This window comes from Sparassis crispa, assembly GCF_003851025.1.
Source record: "Sparassis crispa DNA, contig_000013F, whole genome shotgun sequence".
Taxonomy (NCBI): Eukaryota; Fungi; Basidiomycota; class Agaricomycetes; order Polyporales; family Sparassidaceae; genus Sparassis; species Sparassis crispa.
The window spans coordinates 1026294-1050656 of record NW_020939760.1 but is presented as its reverse complement, the minus strand read 5'-3'; the positions used below and the strand labels follow the sequence as shown (position 1 = coordinate 1050656).

Sequence of the window (24363 nt, the reverse complement as noted above, 5' to 3'; positions counted from 1 at the left end):
GATAAGGGCGATGACCATGATGACATCATGGTCATGTGGTCAGTGACGTCATTGTCACATGGTCAGTCTAGGCTCTGTGATGTCATTGTCACGTGATCGGTAAAGGTAGAGGCGGAAGTCGTCCGCGTGTTCCTCAGAGAGGAGCTTTGTAACAACGCGTACCACGCCCGCACGAAACACATCGACATCCGCTACCACTTCCTGCGTGAGGCCGTCGACTCCGCCATCATCATCCTGCTCTACCGTCGCACAGAAGACATGCCCGCCGACCTCTTCACGAAGAGCTTGGCGCGCGTGAAGGTGGAACATCTCGCGTCACTCATGGGCCTCCATGGCACTTGAGGGGGCGTGTTGGTGTTCGTCATGTCCCATGGAAGCCGAGGAAGACGAGACAGGGCACGTGCGTGGACGCACGCGCAGTGATCGAAGGGAGTACGAGAGAGGAAACGGACCTACTGAATATATACATACACGTTCGCTGTCCCATTCACGTTCGAAACAATCCCGCTCTTTTAGTTTACCGAAACCGATGCCGTAGCTACCTTATAACCTAGAGTATGAGTACGCACTCCCCTCAGTGTCCGAACGCTAGACGACGGAGCACTGAGGTGAGCTTACCTACTTATCCGCATACCCGAGTAGCTTACTGATGCGACGAAGACTCTCATTTATTTACTTAGGTATGCAATACACTCAGTGTCCGAACGCTAGACGACGAAGCACTGAGACTCTCATTTATTTACTTAGCTCCGTCGCTCGTGACCTCTAACAGGAACCGGCTACGCACGGCCACATCAGCAAAACCCAACTTTTTCTTACAGAGCTATTTTGACTTTTCGGTCTTACAACCCTTATTTAAGGCAATAAGTCTTCAAATAAGTGTCCATAAGTCTGATTTCAGACACTCATGTAATATGCATTAGGCCCCTTTTTGACCTTATACCCTTAAATAAGGATCATAAGTCCATTTAAGTCATTTAAGTACCCTTTTAAGTAAAAGTTGGGTTTTGCTGATGCAGCCGCCTTCTGCGTCACCGTGGAGGCGGGATTCGTAGGTGGACCAGATGTACGAGGCAAGGTGGGCGTGGGCGCAAGTTGGGTAGACGATATTTCGTCTTTTGGTCGTCCTTCACAGTGCTCGCATGGCGGGCAACTCAATTCAGACTACGTCTGGTCTGCTGCTCTCTGAAATTTTCGAATCTTCTTCGCCTCTTCGCGAGGTCGTCTGTTATTTTTCTGCCGTTCTCTGCCAGCATCGTACGTCTGCGATTTCCTCGCTCTCAGGTAACACGCTGACCACGAATCAAGCTGATATTTCGTATTCTGGATGTGTATGCTGGACGCACTCGGCGATCAGGCGTCATATGTCGGCACCCGCCCAATCTCTGTTGGACGAATGTATGCTCGGTTATAGAAGCAGTTTGCAGGCATTGTTCAAGGTGATATTTCGGGTCTCCGGGGTTGGATGGAGTGCTATTTTGTTGTTCGTTAGCTTGTTGCACTTCTACTTCGTGAATCTACACGAATAGCACGTCACGGGATAACGGCTACCAATCGCGACATCTGAACGGAACGAAATTAATCTAGCACAGTGAGTCACTCCAGCTCACGGTCCAGCTCACGGTCCGCCTCGTTCGATCCTCTAGGCTCATTTGGGTGGTCAGCGTCTTGTTCTCACCAATCCTGATACTTCTGGTGGATCATTTGTCGACTCCTGTTCTCTACCATCACTTCTCTACTATGCAAGCAAATCATTGATGGAGCAGTATCCCCTTTCGGTCTCCTTGTTTCTCAGCGCGTCGTTGGTTCGTTGACCTTCTTCTACCTTGTAAATGCAGGATAATATCGGGCAATTGTGACGTCCGAAAGGAAAGGAAAGGATCTAGCGGGAGGAGTGAGCCACTTCAGCTCGCGTTCGCCTGGTACGATCCCTTATCCCTATCTGCGTGCCCTGTGTCCCGTGCTGCTCTGATCCACACTGCTACTTCGTGGATGCTTTGACAACTCGCATTTTCTGCCGTCGCTCCATTATTTCTCTAGTTTATGACGCACAGCATTGATGGAGCAGTCTTCCGTTCGGTCTTCATGTTCCTCGGTGCTCGGAATTTGCTTGTTTGTGCTCCAGTGATTGCGCTGAGGATAAATAGGAACCTGGGCACCATATCATGGCTTTGATCCGATGAGCGCGTAGCGTCATCCTGTAACATGTCTCTCTCAACTCCACCGAACTCGCGAGTCAACGCACTTGCGAGGCGAGTTGCTGAACTCTGCGAACGGTCGAGTTGAAGCTGATTTGCCCTATGGGGTGTGTGGTCAAATGTATATTCGCCGATCGGCATTTGCAGTATATTCACACAGTGATTCGCGAGCATGCGCCTTCATCAGCAAAACCCAACTTTTTCTTACAGAGCTATTTTGACTTTTCGGTCTTACAACCCTTATTTAAGGCAATAAGTCTTCAAATAAGTGTCCATAAGTCTGATTTCAGACACTCATGTAATATGCATTAGGCCCCTTTTTGACCTTATACCCTTAAATAAGGATCATAAGTCCATTTAAGTCATTTAAGTACCCTTTTAAGTAAAAGTTGGGTTTTGCTGATGTTGTTTCGACTTCACCTTGCACGTTTCGAATTCAACAAGGCGTCTGTAGGGTAGCACATATAAAAGGAGCTCACGGAACAGCTACTTTCTCCAGCTCCTCAGGTTTTTTCGGGATCAACTTCCAAGTTCAAGTACTTGATAGTGAGTTCTTGTCTTGGATTTGTAATGGATCTTTGTATTTTTACGAGATTTCGGTTCTCGCTTGGCTTGCTCCTTTCGCTTTGGATGTAACAGTCGTTAATCAATTGTTTCTTCAGGATCACCCTCGATTTCGCGACCTAAGTACCTTGCTCGAGTTCTGAATCAACATGCGTTCTTTCGCCGTTCTTGCTATAGCCGCATCTGTCGCTATTCCTGTGTTCGTCGCGTGAGTCTATCTTCATATTTTTTGTTCCACTGTACAGCCTTTGATGATTCTCGTTCAGTGCTGCCCCTATGCTGGCCGACGGCTCTGAGGATGACTGCTGTGCTGGCATCATCAATCTTGGCAAGGAAGCTCTCCTGGTGTCACGGGGGCCAGTCCTGCCACCGTACATCCGGTTCGTCGTCGTCAGTGACTAGGCCTTCGCAAAGGCTCAAGTCAATCGTGAGGGGTCCGACCTCCAGTCATAGCGATGACCAGAGGTCGGCCCAGTGGAGTAGTCTTATGAACGCTTGGCCGCTGTCTGCGGACCAAGGTCGATCTGTCGCACAGATGTAGATGGTAAAACTGGTTGATGTGTAACCAGGACAAGATGGGGACTCCAGCTTGTCCTGTCGGTCTTATATACAAGTACAGGCGTCTGTCTACCTGTAATACTAGAACTACGATTGGTCCATCGGTATCAATACAAGGGCACAGGGTTCGTATACCTGTCCCACGATCGTGAGAATGCTGAGTCAGTCATGACTCTGCGTGAGAGACAATCTGTCCATATGGGGATAAGGTCGTGCTGCAAAGACAAGGCAGCAGCGAGGTCGTCGTGCGTCTAGCACATGTATCAGGGTCTAGGGCCATGCCCATGAGGTTCGGTATCTGTATCGTAAGAGTAAGGCAAAGGTGAGGCAAACATGCCTTTGTCGTGTGTGTGATAGGAAGTGCGTCCTAGGTCTGGATCTCACACATGAGGTAAACATGCCTTGAGCACAAGGCGCATATCGTCAGATGATCAGGTAGATCCGTGTCGGATAGATAAGGGCAATGACCATGATGACATCATGGTCATGTGGTCGGTGACGTCATTGTCACATGGTCAGTCTAGGCTCTGTGACATCATTGTCATGTGATCGGTAAAGGTAAAGGCGGAAGTCGTCCGCGCGTTCCTCAGAGAGGAGCTTTGTAACATCAGCTCCCATTCAGGTCTTCAATTCCCTGGATTGAAGTCGTCAAGAAAGTCGGTAGGGAAAATGGAATGGAGAAATTCCATGTGTCGTTGTTCATCGTGTCATGTCATCGCATGATTCTGGGTAAATCAGAGGCGGAAAATGAAAAAATTAACCTGGGTGTTAAATCAGCTTCGCAAACTTCGTTTTGCTTGTCGCTCGCATCCCTTTAGGACTGCTCGCTCCAACTGCAAGTCTTCTGTTCGTCTTCTTCTCATAAGCTATTCAGCTATGTTCATCGTTCATCTTCTTCTCATAAGCTGTTCAGCTATGTTCATCGTCTTCCATTAGTCTTGTTTCTTTGTGCTTTCGCACGGTGAATGGTCAACTCGCGTTGCCCATTCTTCCCTACTACTACCCCGGCCTAAAAATCAGGAGGGCTCATAGTGTAGCGATGTCTTCAAAAATTCGCAAGATGGAAAGAGAGTGTGGTGGAAGGGAGGAGGGGGGGAAAAAATTTGCCCTTGTGGGAGGGTTCCTCGTCCTCGATTACTCTTGTCGTTCCTCGATTCCACTCGTCACTCCTCGATTCCACTCGTTCCTCGTCACCCGGGCACTCGGGCTCATTCCTTTGGCTCGGATATGCATCCTCGCCTACTATCCCCTATCAGCTCCCATTCAAAAAAACCAGATACCCTGGATCTGAAACCGATCAAAACAGGTAACAAATCGTAAAGGGAAAAAGAGGGTGGGCAGCAAGGGTCTTCTAGTTTCGAGTCATTGCGGACAAATATCGTCTTCTAGTTTTAAGTCATTGCGGACAAGTATCGTCTTCTAGTTTTAAGTCATTGCGGACATGTATCGTGGTTGGCTGGTCATCGTCAATGCCAGCATGGTTAATCGTCTTCTGGTGAGCGATAGCTCTCATTCAGGTTTCATGTCTTCGATGTTTCTAATCATCGGGATAATCGTGGCCTTATCTTGGGTTGATACCGCACTTCGTCGGTTATCTCCCTTCACATTCCGTGAATGCCATAATCCTGCCTTTCGGCTTTCATCAAGGTCGTTCGTCCTTCTGATAACCTTTCTGCACCCCGGGTATCTCGCCCTACTAGGTGTTCTCAGCAAAGGTTCAGATCGAATATCCAATGGTAAGCGATAGCTCCCATTCACGTCTTATGTCCAGTTTCATGTCTTCATCATTAAAGTACCCTGGCCTAGGTTTGAACTACCCCGGCCTAGCGTGATACTTCATCGAATATTTCATGTCGGGTCTTATCGTGTGTTGGTGTCGAATAGAATCGACTACCTCCATCCATATTCCATGGATGCCCTATTCATCGCGGTGTCGTATGTCGTGTTCGTCTGTTTGTTAAGTTCGTTCGTCCAGATGATGAGACAACAGTCTACATCAAATCCAAGGATCGGCCATGATCCAGTATCCTTTCAATCCATGGGGAACTACCCCGCACATGTCATCGAAAGTGCCATATCAAAGGCTGTCGTTCGCAGTAAGTTCGTCCATTGAGATCTGTCTGATCGTCAAGGAATGCTAGACCTGTTTAGGCATCTAGCGTCGAGTGTTGTTATCATGGTGGTCAACAAAGGACCGTCTGGGACTTCCAGACATCTTCGAATGAGTCATGTCTGTCTGATCATGCTCGAGTCGTCATCGTGGTGGTCAACAAAGGACCATTAGGGGTTTCCTAATATCAGGTGTCGTTATCGGGGATTGGAGTGTCATATACTGTTAACTCCAAGTCGTTCTTCGGTGATGTGATTTTTTGTTAAGTTCCATCATCAGGCTAATCGTCGCCTCGTCGAACCTTCGGCCTAGGTTCGGTATGGATCATTGGTTTATACGGAGAGCCAGGATCCGTCTTCTGTCAGAACCTTTTACTATGTCATTCAAGGTTCATCCAGGTTCAGTTTCTTTATCGTCGAGAGCTGTGATCGACGGTCGTCGTTCAGATTCTTTTGTTACATCAGGATCTTCTTCGGATTGTCGGTTTCTTTAACGTCGAGAGCCTCTTCGACAGGGAATGGTTTTGAAGTGTCAACTCGCGGTATCTTCAAACATTCCATGGTCATCAACTCGTAATGGCATCGAGTTGTCAATCTTTCTGCACCCCAGGTAACTTGCCATGCAGGGTGTTCTCAGCCAAGATCTATCGTTTGTTTATAGTGGAGAGCGAGTGTCCACTTGCTCAGTCCGAGCTCCCATTCAGGGATCACAATCATCAAATGGTCATCAGATCGGACTCAATTAAGAGTCTACGGTTTATACGGGTTGCCATTCCCGGGATCAACAATCGTCAAGTGTCCTTCGGATCGGACTCAATTAAGAGTCTACGGTTTATACGGGTTGCCGTTCCCGGGATCAATCTGCACCGTGGGTATCTCGCCGCACTCGGTGTTGTCAGCCATGATCATCAAGTGTGCGACTTAAGTCCTTCGTCAAAGGCTGCGCACCATCCTCAGTTCATCACGGTCCATAGAATCGGTACTAATTCTACGGTGGCCAAACCTTTCCGATTCGCAGTCACATGCGGCTCGTACATGTCTTTGATTATTACACATGTCGTAGCTTTCCTCGCATGAGGGGATTCGACCCCTGAGAGTCACCCAATGAAGGGTAAACTCTTGAGAGTTCGTCTCGGACAAGGTGCCAATCAATTGTCTTATGAAAATCTGGTCTCACCTAGGAATGACCAGACAAGGGTCTTCTTTGTCGTTCCAATGTTGGATATCGAGAGAATGGAGTGTCAATCGCGGTATCTCCATCTCTGTCGTCACAGGTGTCCTAATGTCAATGGACAAGGTCGAAGTCAAGAGAATGGAGTGTCAAATCACGGTATCTCCATCTCTGTAGTCATGGGTGTCCTAATGTTACGCTGTCTGCGAACATGGACGAGTCGAGGTCGGGTAGTGTCGTCCTAATGTCAATTCGGACAAGATGAGGAATCAAGTGCAAGGTAACCGTCGCCTTGTTCAGTCGGATGAGCTGTCTGCTCAGGAGGTGCAAGGTATCCGTCGCCTTGTTCGGTCAAGAGGTCAAAGGACACAGTCGCTGTCTGCGAACTGGTCGAAGTCGGGGTCATCAGGCTCTAAAGCATAGGAGCTTGAGCCAAGGAAAGAGCATCTTGTCCCAATGTCATGGGACAAGATCAAGGTCAAAGGTCATCATCAAAGAGTGTGTCGGCTCTAAAGCATAGAAGCTTGAGCAAGGAAAAATTATCTTGTCCTAATGTCATGGGACAAGATCGAAGTTGTCAAAGGATGAGCTGTCTGCTCGTGACACAGTTGCTGTCTGCAAACTGGTCAAAGTCATCGTAAAGTCAGCTCTAAACCATAGGAGGTTGAGCAATGAATAACTATCTTGTCCTAATGTCATGGGACAAGATCAAGGTCAAAGGTCATCATCAAAGAGTGTGTCGGCTCTAAAGCATAGAAGCTTGAGCAAGGAAAAATTATCTTGTCCTAATGTCACGGGGGCCAGTCCTGCCACCGTACATCCGGTTCGTCGTCGTCAGTGACTAGGCCTTCGCAAAGGCTCAAGTCAATCGTGAGGGGTCCGACCTCCAGTCATAGCGATGACCAGAGGTCGGCCCAGTGGAGTAGTCTTATGAACGCTTGGCCGCTGTCTGCGGACCAAGGTCGATCTGTCGCACAGATGTAGATGGTAAAACTGGTTGATGTGTAACCAGGACAAGATGGGGACTCCAGCTTGTCCTGTCGGTCTTATATACAAGTACAGGCGTCTGTCTACCTGTAATACTAGAACTACGATTGGTCCATCGGTATCAATACAAGGGCACAGGGTTCGTATACCTGTCCCACGATCGTGAGAATGCTGAGTCAGTCATGACTCTGCGTGAGAGACAATCTGTCCATATGGGGATAAGGTCGTGCTGCAAAGACAAGGCAGCAGCGAGGTCGTCGTGCGTCTAGCACATGTATCAGGGTCTAGGGCCATGCCCATGAGGTTCGGTATCTGTATCGTAAGAGTAAGGCAAAGGTGAGGCAAACATGCCTTTGTCGTGTGTGTGATAGGAAGTGCGTCCTAGGTCTGGATCTCACACATGAGGTAAACATGCCTTGAGCACAAGGCGCATATCGTCAGATGATCAGGTAGATCCGTGTCGGATAGATAAGGGCAATGACCATGATGACATCATGGTCATGTGGTCGGTGACGTCATTGTCACATGGTCAGTCTAGGCTCTGTGACATCATTGTCATGTGATCGGTAAAGGTAAAGGCGGAAGTCGTCCGCGCGTTCCTCAGAGAGGAGCTTTGTAACACCTGGTCTTCAACAGTGGCAACAGCAACAACAACAACCCGCAGCACTCCCGGTGAGTGATCGTCAGGAATGATTTGGTTGCATTAGGTCTCATTCATGGTTAGTAGTGACTCTGGTTTTAGTGTGGGTTTTGGCAAGGAAGTTCGCGACGTCATTGGCGGCGAGGGCGGCAGCTATAACCCGCCCTACTCCCGGTGAGCAAGCGTCAGGAATGATTTCGTTGGGTTAGGTCTCAGTCATGGTTAGTGACGACGACGGGCTTCCGACCTTTGATGTCGATTCCAAGCTGGGACCCGGGGATATTAATGTGCGTGTGCCTCACTACTAGGGCGATAAAGGCTGATAGCACGGAATGGGACCGTATAAGATCCGCCAGTTCGAGCCCTGCGGGATATGCCCCTTCGACGGCGAGGAACCCAATACGCTGGACTGACGTGTAGGGTTTTGCATCGTCATATAATGGGCTGAACGTGTCCATCAGGAAAACCCCACTTTTCCTTAAAAGGACACTTAAATAACTTAAATGGACTTATGGTCCTTATTTAAGGATATAAGGACAAAAAGGGCCTAAGGCATATTCCCTGAGTGTCTGAAATTCGACTTATTTGAACACTTATGGCCTTAAATAAGGGTTCTCAGACCCAAAAGTCTAAATAAGTCCATAAGAGAAAGTTGGGTTTTCCTGATGTCATTGTGTAACACCTGTAACTAGTGATGTATATGATGAGGTGTTCTCTTTCGCGAATGCTATGAGTATGTGGAGTGGTGAGGAGTTGTGATTGACTGGAGTTTCAGATAGATTTCAAATCCAGCGCGCATTGAAGGACTTAAGTTTTGGTGCAGAACACTGGCCGAATACTCCGGATACCCGAGAAATTTCAAGTTTCTTCGGGTTGATTCTTTACCTGGAAGTTGTACACTGTATTTGATCTTCCTAGCTCGCGGCTTGTCTTCAGTGCTACTTGCCATTTTACCAAAGTTGAAGCGTCCACCATGCACAGATAAATCTCTCTGCGCGGAAAATCAGGATCTCCGCATGTTTCGCAAGGCAATTCTCATTGCCACTTGGTTGGTATGTACTACCTCGTTCTCCGTTCATGGTTCATATTTTTATAGATTTACATACGCATACAGCAGGACCAACCCAGGATAATAAGGCGATCAATGCCGCTCGTCCTCATCCGAATGCGAATCCTGCCTGCGTTGGTCGCACGTCCGTCCCGTCCGAGCGTGCATTGTCCCCGTTCACCCTCCGTTCTTCAACTGACCCATCCCTCTCCGTTAGGTATAAAAGCGGCTTGTCTTTCCGCTCTTCGTCCCGCAGCCCAAGCCAGGGAATAGCGCGCCCCGGCTCTCGCTCTCACCGCCAGCCGACACGTCCTCTGGACCCATTCTTCCAAGACACGCCCATTGCGAACTACGACTCGGACGTGCCCGCCCGGGAGGGTTTAAGTCCCACATAGAACTCTTTCACATCCGGGCATGCTTCCGCAGATGTTTAGCAATGGCCATGCACGCCATTCCTAGACTTCCCTGCAGTGGCCGACGCCGGAGGGACGAGCCACGCCATGTCTTGATCCTCGTCCTTGGGTGGAGAACTTGCTGGGATTCCGAAACGAGCCCACACCGTGCTCGCCGCTCTGCCCGCTCTCACCGTTCCCAACCACCCTAAAGGCTCGCTCGTAGCCGTCCCGGTCACCTGTGCAGAACTTGAATACGCAACAGGGAACTACGACGCCGGTGCCGCCGTGTCAGTCCGGCACTGATGCTGTCGGATACGGAACGAACGGGCATCACGCTCGCGCCGTGCATGCGCTCCCGGTGAAGCCTCCATCGGAGTATGGATCGGCAGTTTAATTGGGAGAGGCTACACGTTCCAGGTATTAGAGCAAGGCTGAGATATCTGTGGGCAGTGCGTATGGACTGAGGCAACGCGAGTGCAGTATGGAGAGGGAAGTCGCAGCTGAACACCCTTGCCTTCCGCTGCATCTCGCTCCTTTCGCCAGTAGACAAATCCTACATGCGGGGGATGGCCGGGTACATTGTCCCTCCCTCCCCCTCCTCCCCAGTATAAAAGCGGGGTAGTCGTCGTCCTGCACCCAAGCCCGGCGGGAATTATAGCACGCCAGTCCGCATCGTTCTCATTCGCCAGCTGGAACGTCCGCCGCGGAGGCCGCAATATACAATATACGATATACGATATACGCGTTCTCCCGGAGCGTGTACGAATACGCTCGCCGGGGACGCGGTCTGAGCTCCATGTCGGACATGCTGGACATGTCCGACGAGACTTGAGTGCGCGCTTCCGCCAAGGTGGGCCGGAGATCGGGAGGATGCTGGGATTCGGCGGTGCCAGCGCGTACCCCCAAGCGTGCGTTCCTGGAGGACGCGCTGGCAGTTTATCGGGCAGAGCAAGACCGAGATGGGCGTGGGCGCTGGGGACGGCGGATTGATGGCACTGGGGCTGGGACTGCGCTGGGACTGCGCGAATGCGGCGCGAAGGGGGAGTCGCGTCTGTGCGAGGGATGCCTGTGTCGCGGTACACCGCTGCCAGTGCGAGACGAGGGGAGGCGCCGCTCGCCAGTAGACGCCACGCTCCTGCTGGACAACATCCCGAGTCTTCTTCGACGCTCGTGCGTTGGCCGAAGCTCGGTGAGTATACAGTATATACTCCGCGTTGTGCCGTCTGTATCAGACCACCGCGCGCACCATGCGCGAGCCGATGCACCGAACGATGCGCTTGCCTTCCGACGCACCCAGATGCGACTCCTCCGTGCGGGGACACCGCCGCACGGGATGCGTCGGACACGCCTGTTTGCCCGCCTCTGTGCGACCAGACCTGACTGCGGTACATAACTAGGACGGGGGTGGTGAGGTCGGGCTCGTTACAGGGTCCGAACGAGGGATAGGGTAATGGGGAGGTGTACCAGCGCCGTTATTGGCTCAGGCCGCAATTGGCGCCGCGTCCACTTCCAGCTTGCAGGTGCTGGGAGGTTCCCGGGCCGTATACCGCCTAGCAGTATTTACGACTTCGAGAGGAGCACGGCTGTGCTACCCCAGTGTGAGACACGGGGGAGGCGCTGTGGAATCGTTTGCAGAGGGCGGGTTTTTGTGCAGGTGCCGTTCCGCTGTCTGAGGTGCAGTGGGAAGTGCCGGCGTGTGGCGGGCTTTGTCTTCGTGCGGACATCGTACTAGGGCTCGTGTGGTACATGTCCCGATTGTTTCTTGCTATATGCTTGTGTGCGTGATGGATCCTTTGATCGTATGACGCCTCGTGTGTAAGATCTATATCTGTGTTTGTGTTAGGTTGTCGGCGTCTGCCGAGTCGTTCTCATGCGTCTTCCTATCGATTCACCGTCTGGAGATCTCTATGACACTCGTACTGTGACTGGTATTCTAGGCTGCCGTCACGATCGACTCAACTCTGCATATAAAATCTTCCCTCAAGCCGCAATCGTTGTGTTGTGTTGTGTTCTATGAAATGCTAGTGTTGTGCGCTGAGTGTTTATGAAAAATTTGGAGACCCGAGGGTAAGAGTCTATTTTATTCTGTGAATAGATAGCGCGGACAGATCACTCACCGTCCGATCTGGTCGAGGCAGCAGAACGAAGACGGAACGTCGAGCCGGACACGGAAGCGTCCAATGGAGGTGGAGCAATCTTCCACTGAACTGTTATTATTCGCTGAGCGCTGAACGCTGAGGATCGAAGCCTTATGCGTGGACGGTGTGCAGGTTGGCGACCTGTGTCGACGCACGTACCTCGGTCTCGTCAAGGCACAACGATCACTCACCGTAGGATGCGGTCAATATTATAGAGGATACAGGAGGTAAATAGTCAGGTCGGTGCAGGGGCCAGAACACGCGGTATCGAGAGTGCAGAAGGCAGAGCGTACTGCAGATAACAGTAGGCGGAATACACGATGATATAACTGAACAAAAATACTACGCACGGGTCCCGCTACGTATACACGGCGACGGCGCATCCGTGTGGAGATCTGATGAACTACGTCACGATCAAAAACGTACCAAATAAACAACCGACTCACCACGGCAGGGCGACATCTGAAGAGCAAACAAATTGGTCGACATGCAACAAAGCAGTAGAGGAGATTCTGGCGAAGAGACAGAGAATATGAATGCAGTGAGCACGAACGACATTGTGCGCTGAGTGTTTGTAAATTGCCAGTGGGCATATCTTACACAGTGCTCGGGAAGTTGCAGGAACAGAAGGAGCTGTTGCAGAATATACATATCGCGTTCAAAATATATGTCCCAATGTATATTATATACGGAGAGCAGTCGCATCGCAATCGTCCCAGGTGTCAACGAATACGATACGGGTACGCCTACTTTGTTTCCTCCGCTGAGACTGACATCGCCGTGCTAGGCGTTGGAGCACCCATGGTCCTACGCCGCAAAAAAATAAGCGTACAAACAGTAACACCATGATGGCCACATACATCATCTGCAGCAGCTGTTGAATGCGTAGCAAGCGTTCGTCGACCTCGGCGATTTTGCCGTCCACGGCATCAAGCTTGCTTTCCAGGGCTTCGATTCTCCGTTCGATCGTTGAAGGTTCCTCTGCAGCAACTTCCTCCGGACACCGGACCAAAGGATGACGCTTGTCGTGACCACCGATGGTGATACCGTCCGTCGGGTCACAGTTGAGACAGATATATACATCTGAACACACAAACTGAGTCCACGCATCGCACGCGGGCCAGAACAGCTCACCCCGACACGTCATGCACAACCAACAAGGCCGCACGACGCGTTTCTCACACACGATGCATTTCAGCGTATCGTTCACCAGCTTGGCCGTGCGATCGTCGTCCTTTGCTGCGCCCTCGGTCTGCTCTTTTTCCACCTCCACGGCATGCTTGAATGTCGCCCTGGCGTTTTGCAATGCCACTCGGGCCTCCTTGTCCAACGGGCCGAACTCCCGATCATGCACCGTTCTCCTGACTTTGTACACCGCGTGTGATGGAAGGTGAGGGGATGCCAAGTCGGACCGCTTGACCTCTGCGCTCAGACAGCGTTCGTCTTGGCAGATATCGACAGTGCGGTCTGCACGGTCCGTCCGACAGTCTATGCAGATCGTGCGTGTCCCGCCAATGACGCCACCACAGTTGTCGCAGGCGGCACCACTGGCCAAAAATCGTCAATATACAGTGGGATTGTGTCTGAAGAGAACTCACAAATGAGCAGGAGTGGTTCTGAGCTGGCAGTGGTACAAAGTGAGGTAAAACCGAGCATCTGCAGGCGTGAGGTTCTTCCGACACCGCGTGAGCTCGTCCTCCTCGTCTCCTCCGAGCGGACGCCCAAAGTCCCATTTGCGAGTCAACAATTGAATGTATCGCTTCCGGATATCGCGGCGTTGCCTGAAATGGGACCAGGAGCAGATTTGCCTGCGGACTCGAGCTTCGACTTCTGAAAGCGCAAACTTCCAGAGAGCTTCGATCCTGTTCTCCGCAAATTGTCGAGGTGAGGGGCGGTAGATAAGAACCTCGGGTGCCAGTCGGGACATGACAAAATCGTCATTGGAGCCGTCTGTGGAATCATAGCCCCAGACGCCCTGAAGCATGGTGCCTTCTTCATCGAGGTGACCACGGAAGCACTTCGTTGAAACCCGAGTAGTATATCTCTGGATAAGATGATAGGATGTCTGACCCTCGGAATCCGTTTCGGTTGTTCCGCTTACGGCGTACGCCGTACCCTCGGGAGTTTTCCCCGAACCCTCTATGCTCCGACCGTCCGCGGAAACATGAACGTGGAAGATGAACATGCTTTGACTCGGGTATTCGTCGCCTTGAGCCACTACCACATACCACGTGCCTACACTATCAACAGCATGAGTATGGAGAGATAAAAAGACATGAAACATTAGAGCTCACAGCGCTTTGAGATGAGCCTCCGCCTTGCGATCTCCCTCTGTCTCAACTTCCGAGTCACTGATTTCGTACGCAGAACAATCATATAGGTAATTTTCGTCAAGGGGATAATTAAGGATGTCCTCATGCCGGATATCCTGAGCTTCTTCCTCGTCCTTGTACAAGTATGTAGGAAATTCAGATGTCTGTGGGTTCGATCTTGAGAAGAAAGTGGTGCGGTCATGCCAATAGTCAAACTAGGAGAGAAAATAGATCGACCACGCTGCGTGACAGTTGTAAAAAATATACGTACGACCTCTTCCTAGATAGTCTTAAATTGTTGATCGAGGTCGAGCTTTTGCTGTCTGAAAATATCTAGATATTTGTGAATGAGATTGGACCACAAACGACGATGACCCGATCACACCTTTCAGCTCGTCGTAACGGGCTTGGACAGTATCAAACACCCACTTCAGACTATCGGCGCAATCCCGTAGCTCATTCCTGTCGACCACTTTGGTTCGACACAGACGCACAACCTCAAAGTCATGCTTTAAGAGCAAATAAATCAACGGGAAAATATGCTAGGGATGCAAAAGGAGCGGACAACATCAGCGTCGGGCGCACCAGTAGATGAAGATGCTCTGACCTTCTCGATCGTTCCAGGTCCTGTGATTAGCGATAGTGTCTCCATGTCATTGATGTTGTATCGTACAGCCTCCAAATTTGTGCGGATACGCTCTTCTTCTGCATCCATGCGACTTTTGAATCGTGCTTGAAGATTATCACTGGATGTCATGGGCCGCATCGAGCAAGTCAAACTAGTGACCCCCGCCCATACAGTGTGAAGGTATTCGTCGACATAGGGACCATTCGTAGCATAGACTTCCTCCTTGATTGCAAACATCTTTCCGAGTAGCTCATTGATTCTGCGGATATAGAGTGTGGCATTGATCCGCCATCCTGCATGGCAATTTCAACAGCGAGAAAATTTGAATGATGATCAGACTCACCGACAGCCCAATAGGCGATCCAGTGGAGTAAGCTATCGTCACCAAACAGTCAAATGGTGTCTGGAATGCGGCAATACCGACTTAAGCACTCACCTCCAATCGAGAGGGCGAATTGCTGTCAATTTGTTGACTTCCGCCACAGTTATGAATCCTGAAGCGTCCTCGTCAAACGCATCAATGATAGAATGTAGCCTCTTGACACTGAGATACTCCAGGGCCCACGCATCGGGGTCAGGGGTCAGAACACTCTTGGTGGCAGACTCCTTCCTGATCCCACCATCTGTCTTTTCGTGGTAGTAATGCCGAAGAGCAAGGACGAAGTGTCTAGCCTTCACAGTGCCGCGCCATGCCTAATTATCCGATATCAGTCCGAAAAAGCCAAGTAGAACCTTACAGAACAGACCATTTCCTTCCATACGTTGTAAAGATCCTGCATGTAGATCGCACGTTGAAAAGATTGGGCCAGAGGTGCAATACAAGATGCTCACCCGATCAACGACCTTGTCGTGCGTTCCAGAGGTTACTGACTGGATAACCCGATCACTCTCGCGCGTTACCACTCTGTCCACTTCCTCGATGAGCTGCCTCTGTTGTATCGCAAACTTGGGCTCAAACGTTTGAAAATTGTTGATGGCAGCCGCGGCAGGATCGTGGCGGAGATCCGACTTCAATTCTTCGAAATCGTCTTTGCTCGTGCGAGCATGTCCCAAACTTGCTTGATTTTGCGTGTCACCAGTCTTCGTAGGACGCCTTGATTCGTACGAATTAAGCTCCTTCAGCACGTTCTCGTTATCCAAAACAGCCTTAGTCCCTCCTTTCTTTTGCACTAATGCAACGAGTTCCCTTTGCTCTAGCGGAACATAGGATTGCATGAACTGGAGCAACACGTCTGCCCTGAAAACGGTGATGCATAACCTACGTAGTCCAGCTGAAAGGGACGATCTTACCTCTCTTTGAGCTCCTGCGCTAGATTGTCCAGTTTCCGATTCGCCTTGTCAACCCCGCGGCCAATATGAATAGACAAAGCGAATTCGAATTCGGTCCTGCGCTTCGTGAATATGATGCCGAAATTCGTGAGAGTGCCTTCCCACAGTGGTCCTTTGAGGACCTTCGCAAGTAGCTTCATCTTCGAATACGCATCACATGTGTTCGCACAGTCCTTCATGTCATCCGCAGTATTCTTCACAAGACCCTGCAGACGCCCCTTTAGAGTGACACCGTCCGGGCCAACATCTTCTTCATCTTTTACAGTCTTCAATCTGGTGTGTCGCTGTTGTGGGTTGAAGTCCGAAACAAACCGAGAAGAACTCACTGGATCAAAACCGCAATCATATCCTTCATCTCCACGTACAGAGCAATAATCTTCTTGTCATTTGCCCGCCGTTTCGTTTCGAGCGTATACACAGCTTTGAATGCGAGGACGGCCACTAGAAAACTCGTTAGTCTCTCATCTGTCCGGATGACAAATACTAGTCACCTTGAACGAATGGGTGAATCTCCGCAACTTCATCCAAAGCTTTCATCAAAACAGGCATGCCGTCAAGAAATGAATTTATGCCGTCTTCAATAGATTTTTTGATGCCACTGACAGCTTCAAGAGCCACTGCCGACTTGATTGGGGCATATAGAGTAGTTGCCAGGGTTTCTTGACCCTGGATCGTGGTGACTTTGTCATCTGTCATCGACGTGTTAGCCAGAAATTGCAATTCAGTCGAACCACGTACCCAGGGCGTTCAATGCTTGCTCGGCTTTCGAACTGCTACCATGCTTGTTGATTTGGGCAGAAACCACGGTAAGTGTGCCGATAACACGGTCATCGTCAGTGGTCGAGACAGAAACGTCGCTCATCGACGAGTCGGAAGTGGTGTTCAAATGGAGACGGTTGGCGTGCGCTCCACTTCCACGCTCTTGTAGAATAGGAGAAGAAGTACCTGGAGAAAGAAACACAACCGCCTCTGGCATAGATTGCGGTGGGGAATCCAGAGGGGTCCATGGAAGGATTGTAGGTACAGTGGAGTCGGAAAGTGCAGCGCTCACGGGCGAGGTACTGTGCGCAGCGGCAATCTCCGAAGATGGCAGCGCAGATGAAGGGAAAGTGTCTGCACTTGCGGCTAAAGGTAACGGAGCCGGCAGCGCGGACTTCCTCCTCTCACGGCCCATGAAGCTTTTGAGGCCGCGTATTCTGAAGAGATTGGACAAAGCCATGGTGAGAGAAGTTCAGTGCTAGAGTCGTGGCTCCCGGCACCTATGTACTCATCAGTCAGATGCTGTGGTTCGAGGTTTTGCAATGAGGTTGTCCCGGACATCGCCAGTGATGGAGTATACTGTCGGGTCGGATTCAATTGGCCCCCTACATGCGCTTGGTTATGCTTGGTCACATCACACCCTGATTTCAAAATACCTACGTCGGCATGCATTGAGTCCTGTGAGTAGGCAGTACTGCTTGTAACGTTTTATAATGAGAGACCTACTATAACGCATAACAGAGAGGTCTAAAACACCTCGGCACTAAACGGCAGGCTACTAGATTTGCTGTCAGTCGTTCTCTCCCTTCGACCACAGATATTCTGAAGAAGAGGTGCGACATTCGGGTGCTCTGGCAGCAGGACTGCCTGTCGCCGTCGCCGACCGTTGCACTGTGCTGGTGGCTGCACCTGCCTAGCATGAGCAACGTGGGCGGCAATGCGTCAAAATTAGCAGGAGCATGTGAGCACTCACTGGTTGAATTGGAAGGTTCGCATGCGGTAGATGTGATGACCGAGACCACACGGCAAACTTGAGGCGCCTAGGCGCCTAAGAGCTGCCTTCTGTGCCAACGATGTAGCCATTGGACATTGTCCGCCGACAAAAATAGACTTTCCTCCGGAACTTAAGCCATTGGTTACCAAAGCGGTTGACCTCGCGAAAGGCATCTACTGAACCTTCCTTCAGTCCTGTGATGCTGGAACGATGGAAACCAGCGAGAGGTTGAGCAGCACAACTTGAAGAGGTCAGGAACACCATACTCACTGTAACCTTGTGTGTAGTACATGTTTCGTATAGTGCTCGTCGTTGATGCCTAAGTCCGAGTCGCTGACTCAACAGTTGCAACTGTTCAGAATGGGTAAGAAAACGAACCACACGGCAAACGCCGACAAGATCATGGAGATCTGAATCTTATGCATGACGGTGACGTGGACTTGTGCGGGGTTTGAGAGATCCCTGGATAATCCCCCCAAAGGTCGTCGCAAAATCCGGACATCCCATTATTCTGCGACGGACACACCTCTCGCCGGACCTGTTGACATCTTGCGTTTACGCTCTTCCCTCTCGCGGCGATACCGTTCCTTCTCCGCGAGGTAGCGCTCCTTCGCAGCCTGTAGAGACCGCTTGATCGCTTGTGGCGAATTCGGACTCGGTGCGGCACCGAACATAGTCACTTCAGCGTGCTCGGTGTTATCAAACGAGATATCGGGCTCGATAAACCCAGGACACACATATGTAAGCTGGTATAGATCAAGCGCTCTTCTCCCCCTAGACCTTCCCCGCGGTACAACTAGTTACACCACTTGCACTGTCGCTGCAATCTCCTTGTCTATTTCTTCCTCGGCCAGCCCCGGCGACGTCCCGCGTATGATGAACAGCTCATCCGTCAGCTCTGCGTGCATTGCCTTAACCTGCTCGTCCGTCAACGTTGCATGGAATCGCTCATCAAGGTATGCCGCACTGAACGGAACACCCAGTGCACGTCGACCGCGCAAGAATCTGATCAAGGAGTCCGGTTCCTGCCCCAGCACTAACAAGTACTGGAGGTCTGGGCACAAAACCGAGAGGGGCGCATTTGCCTGGGGCGATTCGTTCACGGGATCCTCTTCGCGGTAGTCGCGAGGGTCCTCCATGAAAGCATCCAGGAATTGCTGGGTCACATCACCAATCTTCAAGAATTGGAGATTGGACATCCTCTCAAGCAGCTTCACTGTCCTCCGCAAATTCTGCTGTGTTGGGTTGAAATTCACGTTTTGAATCGCTAAAACCTTCATCTCGCGGAACGTCGTGGCGACGTCCAGGAGTGGCCCGTAGTCTTCTGATTTCATGGTGTCGTACGTCAGTTTCATGAGACGCGGCGCATACATAAAGGCGAAGATGTATAGGGCGAATTGCAGGCTGGCATTACCCAGCGCGAAATCGCGCAGGTTGGGGAGATGTACTCGTCTGATAGCTGCGTAGTCCAATCTGGGACCTGTCTCCATTAAGACGAGCTTGTAGAGGTTCGGACATCCCTGTAACATGGCAATCCACCGCTCGGGAGATGGATTGAAATCCCACCCAATCCGACGAAGGTCGATTGACCGCAGGTTCCTCGCCGGAAAAATCTGCCAGTCTATACCGATCCCGTCAAGGTGAAGCTCCTCCAGCTTGGGTACGTTCCCGCCACACAGCGGGATCATACAACGCTGCTGGATGTCCTGCGAATCCTGCAGTTCCCACAAGAAGGGTGTCATGCCTCGGTACACCTTGAATCGTGTCATGATATGCGGAATGCCACCGTTGCAGAGCCAAAACATGATACGGATTGTGGGAAAATATCCCTGCACGAAAAGTTCGAGGCTACGAATCTGCCCAATGCGCGGGGAGATCTCGTCCATCAGATAGTCCACGTCCTGGGCCGTGAGGGGGGGCGGCGGCTCCTGATCGTCCGGAATCTTCGACCTATCCTCTACCACAATATCTAGGGGAGCGGTTCCTGCCCGTTCCAAGAACAGCTCGGCTAGGGGCCACGGCGCCCTCCCTCTGTACCACACGAAGCTCCAAAATATCTGATCAGCGATAGCGATGGTTCTCCAATGCCTACAAACCCACGTCAAGTACATCCGTTGTCGTATTCCGTCGTATGGGTTTGTTTGACTGTACACGACGAAGCGGAAAATCTGGATGAAGATCTCCACAGGTAAGTTGTTAATGGGGAGGGCGAGCCAAGTTGATAGGTTGCGCGCCAACAACATGGCTGTGATCTGCTTCCTAATCGCCGGGACTATTCGAGGGGCGGCCAATTCCTCCACCAAACGCAGCTCGCGAAGACGGATCTTTATCAGCACCACTTTCGCGGCCCAGATCTGGGCATTGTGAGGCACACTCGGTTCTGGTAGTCTCCTGAGGTACTGCTTGATTAGTCCCTCTTCCCGCAACGAGGCAGACTTGGCCTGTGTGAGATGAAGTGGAGTGTGAACGGGCATCTGTCGCGGGAGAACGAGTCAGATGGCGAAGATACGCGTTCGGAGATGTGCAGCTACATGTACCTTCCCACCTTCCTTGAATTACTCTTATCGAGCCAAGTGCCAAGTTCTGAAATGACCGGCACGGCGAAGGGAGTGTAAATTGGCAATGGTGGGTTTGGACGAACGCGAGGGCGGGAATTATACGTGAGGCTGCTATAACGTTAGCTAATGACCTTGTCTTTGTACTCGCGATATATATCGGCTACCACGACCAGTGGCTGGAGTGGCGGCACGAGGCGGCCAAACAGGATTATTTGCCTCTATGGGCGCCATGATTTGAGACAAACATCTCGGCCCGAGTACAATGCACTCTGCAACGACTCACATAGCATCCGTTCTGCCTTTTGTTTAAAACAACAATGTTTTCCATTAGAAGTCCACGCAAAATCAAAATATGCATGTATGCATTGTTTTCATGAATCCAGCGTTGTCATCCCCCGCCGGGGTTGGGTACCAGGTCATATCACTCGCTGCTTTCGTGCTATGCAGTTAAGAGCACAAAACCTTACTTCACTCTGTTAAGGAGGATGGAAAAACATTTTTTTCAGCTGGTTTCGGTCCGCAGGAATGTTCTGAAGACGTTCTGCACTGCTTGTCGCACAGCAACGTTTGATCTGCCGCCTCATTGCCACAGGTCACCTGTACTTTTTTCCCGGATACCTGGCGCAAGTATAAGGTGCAGGACAATTGGCCACTGGCGACTAGCACTGCCTGGGCCGGGGAACGGACTCCATCATGATAGGCACGCTGAACGAAGTACTAGTGTTTCCTTCTACGTGTCTTCTACTCCGGTTTCGTTGTCTAGCTCACCCACTAGTGGCAGTACTTGCCAGTGGCAGGTGAATGTTGTTTCTATGTGGGCCCTTTGTTCGCTCGACTTTGCGATTTGCAGAGGATCAGGGGCTGAGCAATTCTGTTAGGTTAAAATACTTCCGGTAAACTTGCTACGATTACCTTCCGCGATCGGTACAACAGATCTCATTGAATGAATCGGCACCCGCACTCTTCTCAGTCACTCCGCTGCGAATGCAGGGTTGTAAATTGTGGTCGAACTTCCGAGTCTCAAACTGATAGTGTCGTCGATCGCTGTTTAAACTTCAAGAGATCTACACTTTCCGTTTTTCCCCTTTTTGTTCACCGACCTAACGACGATGCATCGTGCATCATGCATCATGCACAGAGACCTCCCGGAGACCGCCATCGCACCGACGCCTCCGCGTTCAATCTTAGGTTAGGCACAACGATCACTCACCATAGGATCCGGTCAATATTATGGAGGATGCAGGAGGTAAATAGCCAGGTCGGTGCAGGTGCCAGAACGCGCGATATTGAGAGTGCAGAAGACAGCGTAGTGCAGAAGACAGCGTAGTGCAGAAGACAGCGTAGTGCAGATAACAGTAGGCGGAACACACACTGATAAAATTGAACCAAAAAACTACACATGGTTGCCACATATACAAGGCGATATCGCATCCGTCTCGAGATCTGATGAACTACGTCACGATCAAAAACGTACCAAACAAACAACCGACTCACCATGGCAGAGCGACACCTGAAGAAATGGTCGACACAGGATGGAGCAGCGGAGGGGGTTACGGCGAAAGATCAGACAACAGAATATGATCACAGCAAATGGAAACAACGTACTGGGACAGAGCAACTACAAACTGAGCGCGCCGCAAGATCAGCGAACAATACAACTCGACATCGCACCCATCGCCACCGACGAACACGCTTAACGAAAAACGCATAACAAAAAATGCAAGACTTCCTGATGAATGACGTGTCAGCGCCGACGACGTGCGAGACAACCTTACCATCGGGCCCGATCCACCGACATATAACCCAAGGCTTACGAAGAGACCAAACAAAATCGAAAGGTTTCCACAGCAGACCCGGTGTAGTCTGAATCGAGCTACGCTCGAAAAAAAACAAAGCGCCGCTAAGTGCACCGAAGGACAACCGCCCACACACCACCCCGTAAACCACACCCCGCCGCCTCATACTGACTGGTCCAAGGAGGCGCGGAGGACCTAATCCGCGCTCTAGGGCCCTGGAGCGCAAAAGTGGGACCACGTCCGAGTAGTGCGGCTCAAGGCCAAACGAAGACGCAGTGACGTCGCGTGTGGGGTGGAACGCATCCTTCATGCAGAGGTCTCGATGACCAGCCGATCATCTATTAGGCACTTGCTTTAATGCGTATCGTCCGAAGAGCAGGACCATGTGCTGCTTACCGACCGACCAGGCAATGCTGGACACAGAAAAACGTCCGCTCAGGGCGACATAAAAAAATGTTCGACACACAAAAAGGCAGTGGAAGAGATTAGAGAAGGATCAGACACGGAATGTGATTGCAGCAGGCAGAAATAACATATCGACAGAACAAGTGCACACTGAGCGTGCCCCCAGGTCACCGAACAACACAACTCGACGTTGCACTCATCGCCACCGACGAACAAGCTTAATGAAATATGCAAGACTTCCTGATCAATGACGTGTCAGCATCGCCAACACGCAACACACCAGGAGACTCACCAGCACACATTCTCCAACATCCAAAAACCAAGCCTCCCAAAGGAGACCCAAAAAATCCAAAAATTTCACAGCAGACCCAGTGTAGTCTGAATCGAGTTACGCTGGAAAAGAACTTCCCGTGCGCCGCGAAGTGCGCTAAAGGACACCACACACACACCGCCCCCTAACCATAAACCAAACTGCGCCCGTGCGCCTCGTACCCGTAAATCCCCCCAGCCTCCGTCTAGCACCAGGCGCGGCATTACACCACGCCGACCCCCGCCGCACACCGTGCTGGTAAGTAGCAGACTTCCGCCCCCGCTCAGCCACGGCTTTGTGCGGCGGGTGCAATTCTCCCTCACGCGCTCTCGCACTTCGGGTTGCGTGGCCCCCGGGGTGCGCAGCGTCACCTGTCAAGCAAGTGCGCCGCACGCGGACGCGCACGCGTTCGGCGCGTCCTCCCCTCTGGGTGCGGACCTTGTCCCGCGCCTGCGCCCCCAATACAGGTGGCGCCGACGCACGGATTGTCACGACGGGACAGCGTGCCCACGGAAACCGTGGGCGGGCCGCGCTGCAGCGCATCGGGCTCGGGTTACCCTGGCCAGGGCGCGCCGAGCCCCGTAAGGGCGCCGCTCCTACAACACGTCTGTCCCCTTTCGGCCGGGGTGATCGTCAGCTCCGGAATGTTACGCCTCCGGGTGACACAGCTGTACGATCCTAAGAGAATGCGTGCGCTGCCCGCGCTAGTTACTTACCTGCGAGGGTACGGGCCGATAGCGCTGGGACGCTGGGACGTGTGTGCGCGACGCCCGATCCCTGCGACGTGTTCCCAAAACCCGTGCCCGCTGAACCCTCTGCGTCCGCTATGCCCTCTGCGTCCGCTATGGGTGACGTGACGTGTCTTCGAGCATTGGCGGGCCCCGGGACGTGTTGCTGGTGCGTCGCTCGATGATGAGTTGTCGGACCCTGCTAGAGTCGATCGAGAGGGATTGAATGCTCAGACCTTGCCCGCTCGCGAGGATGGACGTCGAAGGTCGAATGTCCTGCGCGGGGCGAGCGTCGCGGCTATGGGTCTGCTGTGGTGGTGAAGAATTAGAGGAGGGAGAGCAGGGAGATAATAAAAGTTTTGCTGGATGCACGTGATGGCGTGTGAAAAGACGCCAGCACGGGTGACTCGGACGATGTGGTTTCCCTTTGGTTTCCTTTCTACGAAGGTTAGTGTCGAATTATTTATGTGTAGTGGTCTCGACGTGAAAATGACAACACCCAGAATCTTCGCATCCGAGACTTAAAGCTCCTCAACATCCATCCCACATGTATCGAAACTCGCTGCCCGACCAATACCAACTCGAGATCGTACAAATAATCTCAGCTGTAAGACAAGTAATTATCACTTACTTGAACGGCAGCAATGTCCCACTGACGAAAAGACACACCGGAGTTGCTCACAACTGCAAGCGGAATACCGCAGAGCCAGTGTCGTCAGAATCTTGTGCGTACACG

General features: G+C 51.4%; 9 protein-coding genes across 9 annotated transcripts; 3 read left to right on the top strand and 6 right to left on the bottom strand.

The window, feature by feature from the left end:
* Positions 1 to 54: 54 nt before the first annotated feature.
* Positions 55 to 309, bottom strand: SCP_1403570 (hypothetical protein; the record flags this gene model as incomplete). The annotated part of the gene is made up of 1 exon (XM_027764061.1): positions 55 to 309. The coding sequence occupies one exon, from the start codon at positions 307 to 309 to the stop codon at positions 55 to 57; it is 255 nt and encodes an 84-aa protein (XP_027619862.1).
* Positions 310 to 2911: 2602 nt separating this feature from the next.
* On the top strand, positions 2912 to 3164 carry SCP_1403560 (hypothetical protein; the record flags this gene model as incomplete). The annotated part of the gene is made up of 2 exons (XM_027764060.1): positions 2912 to 2970; positions 3029 to 3164. 2 exons carry the CDS (start codon positions 2912 to 2914, stop codon positions 3162 to 3164), a joined length of 195 nt encoding a protein of 64 aa, XP_027619861.1.
* A 5139-nt stretch (positions 3165 to 8303) lies between these two features.
* On the top strand, positions 8304 to 8640 carry SCP_1403550 (hypothetical protein; the record flags this gene model as incomplete). The annotated part of the gene is made up of 3 exons (XM_027764059.1): positions 8304 to 8401; positions 8454 to 8514; positions 8575 to 8640. 3 exons carry the CDS (start codon positions 8304 to 8306, stop codon positions 8638 to 8640), a joined length of 225 nt encoding a protein of 74 aa, XP_027619860.1.
* A 664-nt stretch (positions 8641 to 9304) lies between these two features.
* Positions 9305 to 9670, top strand: SCP_1403540 (hypothetical protein; the record flags this gene model as incomplete). The annotated part of the gene is made up of 1 exon (XM_027764058.1): positions 9305 to 9670. One exon carries the CDS (start codon positions 9305 to 9307, stop codon positions 9668 to 9670), a length of 366 nt encoding a protein of 121 aa, XP_027619859.1.
* Positions 9671 to 10074: 404 nt separating this feature from the next.
* On the bottom strand, positions 10075 to 11061 carry SCP_1403530 (hypothetical protein; the record flags this gene model as incomplete). The annotated part of the gene is made up of 1 exon (XM_027764057.1): positions 10075 to 11061. One exon carries the CDS (start codon positions 11059 to 11061, stop codon positions 10075 to 10077), a length of 987 nt encoding a protein of 328 aa, XP_027619858.1.
* Positions 11062 to 12554: 1493 nt separating this feature from the next.
* On the bottom strand, positions 12555 to 17296 carry SCP_1403520 (hypothetical protein; the record flags this gene model as incomplete). The annotated part of the gene is made up of 17 exons (XM_027764056.1): positions 12555 to 12615; positions 12669 to 12891; positions 12943 to 13355; positions 13407 to 13852; positions 13910 to 14048; positions 14103 to 14297; positions 14392 to 14443; positions 14506 to 14629; positions 14686 to 15041; positions 15092 to 15123; positions 15185 to 15441; positions 15495 to 15521; positions 15580 to 15985; positions 16039 to 16350; positions 16404 to 16518; positions 16569 to 16766; positions 16816 to 17296. 17 exons carry the CDS (start codon positions 17294 to 17296, stop codon positions 12555 to 12557), a joined length of 3837 nt encoding a protein of 1278 aa, XP_027619857.1.
* Positions 17297 to 18336: 1040 nt separating this feature from the next.
* On the bottom strand, positions 18337 to 18504 carry SCP_1403510 (hypothetical protein; the record flags this gene model as incomplete). The annotated part of the gene is made up of 1 exon (XM_027764055.1): positions 18337 to 18504. One exon carries the CDS (start codon positions 18502 to 18504, stop codon positions 18337 to 18339), a length of 168 nt encoding a protein of 55 aa, XP_027619856.1.
* Positions 18505 to 18630: 126 nt separating this feature from the next.
* On the bottom strand, positions 18631 to 20304 carry SCP_1403500 (hypothetical protein; the record flags this gene model as incomplete). Its single annotated transcript, XM_027764054.1, has 1 exon — positions 18631 to 20304. The coding sequence occupies one exon, from the start codon at positions 20302 to 20304 to the stop codon at positions 18631 to 18633; it is 1674 nt and encodes a 557-aa protein (XP_027619855.1).
* Positions 20305 to 21781: 1477 nt separating this feature from the next.
* SCP_1403490 (hypothetical protein) lies at positions 21782 to 22494 on the bottom strand (the record flags this gene model as incomplete). The annotated part of the gene is made up of 3 exons (XM_027764053.1): positions 21782 to 21831; positions 21883 to 21898; positions 21994 to 22494. 3 exons carry the CDS (start codon positions 22492 to 22494, stop codon positions 21782 to 21784), a joined length of 567 nt encoding a protein of 188 aa, XP_027619854.1.
* Between the last annotated feature and the right edge of the window lie 1869 nt (positions 22495 to 24363).